This window comes from Chamaea fasciata, unplaced genomic scaffold (genome assembly GCF_029207755.1).
Source record: "Chamaea fasciata isolate MVZ Bird 193981 ecotype frontalis unplaced genomic scaffold, bChaFas1.0.hap1 SCAF_803, whole genome shotgun sequence".
In the NCBI taxonomy this organism is placed as follows: Eukaryota; Metazoa; Chordata; class Aves; order Passeriformes; family Sylviidae; genus Chamaea; species Chamaea fasciata.
In genome coordinates this window covers 39015-46500 of record NW_027094888.1, presented here as the reverse complement: position 1 = coordinate 46500, position 7486 = coordinate 39015, and the positions used below count along the sequence as shown (strand labels likewise).

The 7486-nt window shown below is 63.0% G+C and overlaps 1 protein-coding gene across 1 annotated transcript; it reads left to right on the top strand.

Moving 5' to 3' along the window:
* Window positions 1–179: 179 nt before the first annotated feature.
* On the top strand, window positions 180–3341 carry LOC136305934 (PDZ domain-containing protein GIPC1-like; the record flags this gene model as incomplete). Its single annotated transcript, XM_066209257.1, has 3 exons — window positions 180–314; window positions 2125–2206; window positions 3184–3341. Coding segments are annotated over 3 exons (369 nt in total), but the record flags the coding sequence as incomplete, so codon positions are not given.
* Window positions 3342–7486: the final 4145 nt, after the last annotated feature.

Genomic DNA, 7486 nt, shown 5'->3' with positions numbered 1-7486 from the left:
CACTGGGATTGAATTGGGGTTAACTGGGCTGGACTGGGATTCACTAGGATTGAACTGGGAATTGACTCGGACAGAACTGGGCTGAAGTGGGATTGAACTGGAGTTAACTGGGATTGAACCGGGGTTAACTGGGATGGCCCTGGGACTCCCTGGGACTGAACTGGTGTGAACTGGTGTGAACTGGTGTGAACCGGTCTGTCCCCGCAGACGTTCTCCCGCCGGGCTCGGGGGGCCGGGCCGGGCTCCCCCCGCTGGGCTCGGGCCGGGGGACGCTGCGGCTGCGCTCCCGGGGCCCGGCCACGCTGCAGGAGCAGGTACCCCAAAAACGGGCTGGGGCACCCCGAAAACGGGCTGGGGGACCCCGAAATATCCATGGGAAACCCCGAAATGGGCTGGGGGACCCCAAAATATCCATGGGAAACCCCAAAAACGGGCTGGGGGACCCCAAAATATCCATGGGAAACCCCGAAACGGGCTGGGGGACCCCAAAATATCCATGGGGCACCTGAAACGGGCTGGGGGACCCCGAAATATCCATAGGAAACTCTGAAACGGGCTGGGGGACCCCAAAAACGGGCTGGGGCACCCCAAAATATCCATGGGAAACCCCGAAACGGGCTGGGGCACCCCAAAATATCCATGGGAAACCCCGAAACGGGCTGGGGCACCCCAAAATATCCATGGGAAACCCCGAAACGGGCTGGGGCACCCCAAAATATCCATGGGGCACCTGAAACGGGCTGGGGGACCCCAAAAACGGGCTGGGGCACCCCGAAATATCCATGGGAAACCCCGAAACGGGCTGGGGGACCCCAAAAATGGGCTGGGGGACCCCGAAATATCCATGGGGCACCTGAAACGGGCTGGGGGACCCCAAAAACGGGCTGGGGCACCCCGAAATATCCATGGGAAACCCCGAAACGGGCTGGGGGACCCCAAAAATGGGCTGGGGGACCCCGAAATATCCATGGGAAACCCCGAAACGGGCTGGGGCACCCCAAAAATGGGCTGGGGGACCCCGAAATATCCATGGGAAACCCCGAAACGGGCTGGGGGACCCCGAAATATCCATGGGAAACCCCGAAATGGGCTGGGGGACCCCAAAAATGGGCTGGGGGACCCCGAAATATCCATGGGAAACCCCGAAACGGGCTGGGGGACCCCGAAATATCCATGGGAAACCCCGAAATGGGCTGGGGGACCCCAAAAACGGGCTGGGGGACCCCGAAATATCCATGGGAAACCCCGAAACGGGCTGGGGCACCCCAAAAATGGGCTGGGGGACCCCGAAATATCCATGGGGCACCTGAAACGGGCTGGGGGACCCCAAAAACGGGCTGGGGGACCCCGAAATATCCATGGGGCACCTGAAACGGGCTGGGGGACCCCGAAATATCACCTGGGAACCCCCAAATCTACCCAGTGACCCCAAAAAATGGCCCAGGACCTCCCCCGGTCCCCCCGGGACCCCCAAAATGTCCCCAGACCCCCCACAGTCTCCCCAGGACGCCCCAAGATCCCCCTTGGGGACCCCCCCGAATCCCCCTAAAAACCCTCAGGGACCCCCAAACTCTCCTGGGACCCTCGGGGACCCCCCAAAATCCCCTGAGGACCCCCAAAAACCCCTCAGGGACCCCCCAAAACCCCTCGGGGACCCCCCAAAATCCCCCTGAAGACCCCCAAACTCTCCTGGAGACACCCCGAAATCCCTCGGGGACCCCCCAAAATCCCCCTGAAGACCCCCAAACTCTCCTGGAGACACCCCAAAACCCCTCGGGGATCCCCCAAAATCCCCCTGAAGACCCCCAAAAACCCTCGGGGACCCCCAAAAACCCTCAGGGGACCCCCCAAAATCCCCCTGAGGACCCCCCAAACTCCCCTGGGACCCTCGGGGACCCCCCAAAATCCCCCTGAGGACCCCCGAAAACCCCTCAGGGACCCCCCAAAACCCCTCGGGGACCCCCCAAACTCCCCTGGGACCCTCGGGGACCCCCCCAAAATCCCCCTGAGGACCCCCAAAAACCCCTCAGGGACCCCCCAAAACCCCTCGGGGACCCCCCAGACTCCCCTGGGACCCCCCACAATCCCTCGGGGACCCCCCAACCCGGCCCCGTGCCCCCCCAGCCGTCGGCGTTCGAGGAGCGCGCGGTGGCCAAGGTGGACGATCTGCTGGAGAGCTACATGGGCATCCGGGACAGCGAGCTGGGTGAGCCCCCGAAATCCCGGGACCCCCCGAAATCCCGGGACATCCCGAAATCCCGGGGACCCCCCGAAATCCCGGGATATCCCGAAATCCCGGGACATCCCGAAATCCTGGGACACCCCGAAATCCCGGGGACACCCCAGTGCCCCCCAAAAAATCCCCCCCAAACTGCCCTGATCCCCCCCAAACCCCCAAAACTCGGCTCGGTGAGCCCCCCAAATCCTGGGGACACCAAATCCTGGGGACACCAAATCCTGGGGACCCCAAAATCCTGGGGACACCAACTCCTGGGGACCCCTGATCGCAGGGACCCCCCCCCCCAAAAAATTCCATGTCCTGAGGAATTTGGGGACTCCCCGGGACTCCCCCCCAAACCCACCAGGAGCACTCTGGGGTCCCCTGACTGCGCTGTCCCCAACGTCCCCAATGTCCCCATTGTCCCCAACGTCCCCGATGTCCCCAGTGTCCCCATTGTCCCCGATGTCCCCAGTGTCCCCATTGATCCCCAGTGTCCCCAATGTCCCAATGTCCCCGTGTCCCCAATGTCCCCAACGTCCCCAATGTCCCCAGTGTCCCCATTGTCCCCAATGTCCCAATGTCTCCGATGTCCCCGTGTCCCCAATGACCCCAATGTCCCAATGTCCCCAACGTCCCCGATGTCCCCAGTGTCCCCATTGATCCCCAGTGTCCCCAATGTCCCAATGTCCCCGTGTCCCCAATGTCCCCAATGTCCCCATTGATCCCCAGTGTCCCCAATGTCCCAATGTCCCCGTGTCCCCAATAACCCCAATGTCCCCAGTGTCCCCAACGTCCCTGATGTCCCCCATTGTCCCCAATGTCCCCCATGTCCCCCATGTCCCCCATGTCCCCAATGTCCCCAACGTCCCCCATGTCCCCCATGTCCCCAATGTCCCCAATGTCCCCAATGTCCCCAGTGTCCCCATTGTCCCCAATGTCCCAATGTCCCCGTGTCCCCACAGCGGCCACCATGGTGGAGCTGGGCCGTGACGCGCGGGACCCGGACGCTCTGGCCGAGGCTCTGGACTCGCAGCTCGGGGACTTCGCCTTCCCCGACGAGTTCGTGTTCGACGTGTGGGGCGCCATCGGGGACGCCAAGGCGGGGCGGGGATAGGGACACCCCGGGGACACCCCTGGGACACCCTGGGACACCCTGGGACACCCTGGGACACCCCGGGGACACCCTGGGGACACCCTGGGACACCCTGGGACACCCCGGGGACACCCTGGGACACCCCGGGGATACCCTGGGACACCCTGGGGACACCCCGGGGACACCCCGGGGACACCCTGGGACACCCCGGGGATACCCTGGGACACCCTGGGACACCCCGGGACACCCCGGGACACCCTGGGACACCCTGGGGACACCCTGGGACACCCTGGGACACCCCGGGGACACCCCGGGGATACCCTGGGACACCCTGGGACACCCTGGGACACCCCGGGGACACCCTGGGGACACCCCGGGACACCCTGGGGACACCCTGGGACACCCTGGGGACACCCCGGGACACCCCGGGGACACCCTGGGACACCCTGGGACACCCCGGGGACACCCCGGGACACCCTGGGGACACCCTGGGGACACCCTGGGGACACCCCGGGACACCCCGGGGACACCCTGGGACACCCTGGGACACCCTGGGGACACACCCTTGGGGACACTCTGGGGACACCCCCTTGGGGACGCCCCTGGGGACCTCTCTGGACACCCCCTTGGGGACACCCCCAGCACAGGGGACACCTCAGAATTGGGGACCCCCCCTCAATTGGGGACACCCCCAGTTTTGGGGATCCCCATTGGGGACACTCCATTGGGGACACACCCCTGATTGGGGACACCCCAGAATTCGGGACCCCCCCATTATTTGAGACCCCCCATTTTTGGGGACCCCCCCCAATTTTTGGACTCCCCCCCATTTTTGGGGTCCCCCCATTTTTGGTGACCCCCAAATTCCCTGGGAGACCCCTTGCAATGATCACCCTGCCTGGGGCCCCCCCCATGTTTGGGGAACCCCCCAAATGCTGGACACCCCCCCCCCCCCAAAAAAATCTGCTGGACCCCCAAATTCCCTGTCCCCCCCCCCGGGCCTGGGTGCCCCCAAATTCCCTGTCCCCCCCCCGGGCCTGGGTGCCCCCAAATTCCCTGTCCCCCCCAATCAGTTGTTCCCACCCCCAAAGGTTTTGGGGACCCCCCCCAATTGTCGTCCCCCCCCATAATTTTTGGGAGCACCCCCAAAGGAGCCCCCCCAACCCTCCTGGGCCCCCCAGGGGACAGGGACAGGGGTGTCCCCACCCCCCAGACGTGGCACTGACCCCCCCGCTGTGCCCCCGGTGCCGATCTGAGCCTGTCACACACTGTCACACCTTGTCACCTCTGTCACACCTGTCATACACTGTCACCACTGTCACCTCTGTCACCTTTGTCACCTGTGTCACTGTCACCCATTACACAGTCACACACTGTCACACCTGTCACTGTCACCTTTGTGACCCCTGTCACTCTCACCCCTGTCACACACTGTCACCCCGTCACTGTCACCGCTGTCACACAGTCACGCACTGTCACCTTGGTCACCGCTGTCACTGTCACCCACTGTCACTGTCGCCCCTGTCACACACCGTCACACATTGTCACCCTCTGTCACCCGTCGTTGTCACCCCTGTCACATGCTGTCGCTCCCGTCACCCCTCTCACCCCTTGTCACACACTGTCACCCCTGTCACCCTCCGTCACTCCTGTCACACACTGTCACCCCTGTCACCCTCCGTCACTCCTGTCACACTGTCACCTCTGTCACCGCTGTCCCTGTCACACGTTGTCACTGTTACTCTCTGGCACACACTGTCACACATTGTCACCCCCTGTGTCCCCCCTGCACTGACTCCTTGGGGGGGACCCTGTCCCCGTCCCTGTCCCCAGGGGGTGCTGTCCCTGTCCCTGTCCCTGTCCCTGTCCCTGTCCCTGTCCCTGTCCCCGTCCCCGTCCCCTCCCCACCCTCCCCCCCCCGGGCTATTTTTGTATTTGGTGGAAATGATTTGAGCATAAAACGGAGAAAAAAATCTGACGCTGGGCTCACGGAGGAACGGGAGGAGCGGCCGCGCTGGGCACCGGGGGATTTACACACCCGCTGCACGCCCGCTACACACCCACTGCACGCCTGTTACACACCCGCTGCACGCCCGCTACACACCCGTTACACACCCGGTGCACGCCTGTTACACAGCCCTTTACACAGCTGTTACACAACCCTTACACACCCACTAAACACCCGTTACACAGCCTGTTACACACCCGTTACACAGCCCTTACACACCTGTTACACCCCCACTAAACACCCGTTACACAGCCTGTTACACACCCGTTACACAGCCCTTACACACCTGTTACACCCCCACTACACACCTGTTACACAGCCTGTTACACACCCGTTACACAGCCCTTACACACCCGTTACACACCCACTACACACCTGTTACACAGCCTGTTACACACCCCTTACACACCCACTGCACACCCGTTACACAGCCTGTTACACACCCACTACACACCTGTTACAGACCCCTTACACGCCCACTGCACACTTGTTACACAGCCCTTACACAGCCATTTACACACCTGCTGCAGATCAGTTACACACCTGTTACCCCTTACGCACTTGGTGCACAGCTGTTACACACCCATTACACAGCCCTTAGACACCCCTTACACACCTATCACACACCTGTTACACACCCCTTACACACCTGTTACACACCCCTTACACACCTGTTACAGATGCCTTACACAGCCCTTACACACCTGTTACAGATGCCTTACACACCCCTTACACACCTGTTACAGATGCCTTACACAGCCCTTACACACCTGTTACACAGCCCTTACACACCTGTTACACACCCCTTACACACCTGTTAGCCAGGTGTGTCAGTGTGGATAGCCAGGTGTCTGCCAGGGGAGATGGAGCCTCGTTGTGAGTTCATCCAAACCTCAGGTTTGATCCAGGTGGGAATCCAGTGGGAAATCCAGGGGACACCGAGGGCACACTGAGGGGACATTGGGGACACTGGGGACACTGGGGACACTGAGGGGACATTGGGGACATTGGGGACACTGAGGGGACACTGAGGGGACACTGAGGGGACATTGGGGACACTGGGGACACTGAGGGGACACGGAGGGGACACTGAGGGGACATTGGGGACATTAACGGGACACTGAGGGGACACTGAGGGGACATTGGGGACATTGGCGACACTGAGGGGACGCTGAGGGGACACGGAGGGGACACTGAGGGGACATTGGGGACATTGGCGACACTGAGGGGACGCTGAGGGGACATTGGGGACACTGAGGGGACACTGAGGGGACATTGAGGACATTGGGGACACTGAGGGGACACTGAGAGGACACTGGGGACATTAACGGGACACTGAGGGGACACTGGGGACACTGAGGGGACACTGGGGACAGTGAAGGACATTGGGGACACTAACAAGACACTGAGGGACAATGAGGGGACATTGAGGGGGACAGAGGGGACACGGGGTGGCCAGAGGTGGCCAGAGGTGACACTGAGGTGACAGAGGGGACAGGAGGCGGCCGGGGGGTGACAGAGGGGACAGGAGGTGGCCGGGGGGGGCGGGGTGACAGAGGGGACAGGAGGTGACAGAGGGGACAGGAGGTGACAGAGGGGACAGGAGGTGGCCGCGGCTGGCAGAGCCGATAGCGCGCGGCTCTTCCTGTGTGGCCCGGCCACCCGCCCTCGGGGACATCCTGGGGGGAGGGAGGGCGGGGAGGGGACAGGAATGGGGACAGCGACAGCGACATCTTGGGGACCCCCTGGGGACAGGGACAACCTGGGGACCCCCTGGGGACAGGGACAGCCCGGACACGGGGCCACCCTGGGCTTGGGGACACCGCAGTGACGGGGACACCCGGGACACCCCGACTGGGGACACCGCAGTGACAGGGACACGCTGGCCTTGGGGACACCCCGGTGACAGGGACAGCTGGGCCTTGGGGACACCACCCTGGGGACACTGTGGGGACAGGGACAGCCCGGACACTGGCCTGGGGACACCCCGGTGACAGTGACACCCCAGTGACAGTGACACCCTGATGACAGTGACAACGGTGACAGTGACACTCGCCCTGGGGACACCCCGGTGACAGTGACAACGGTGACAGTGACACTCTGGCCCTGGGGACACCCCGGTGACAGTGACAGCCCGGTGACAGTGACACCCTGGCCTTGGGGA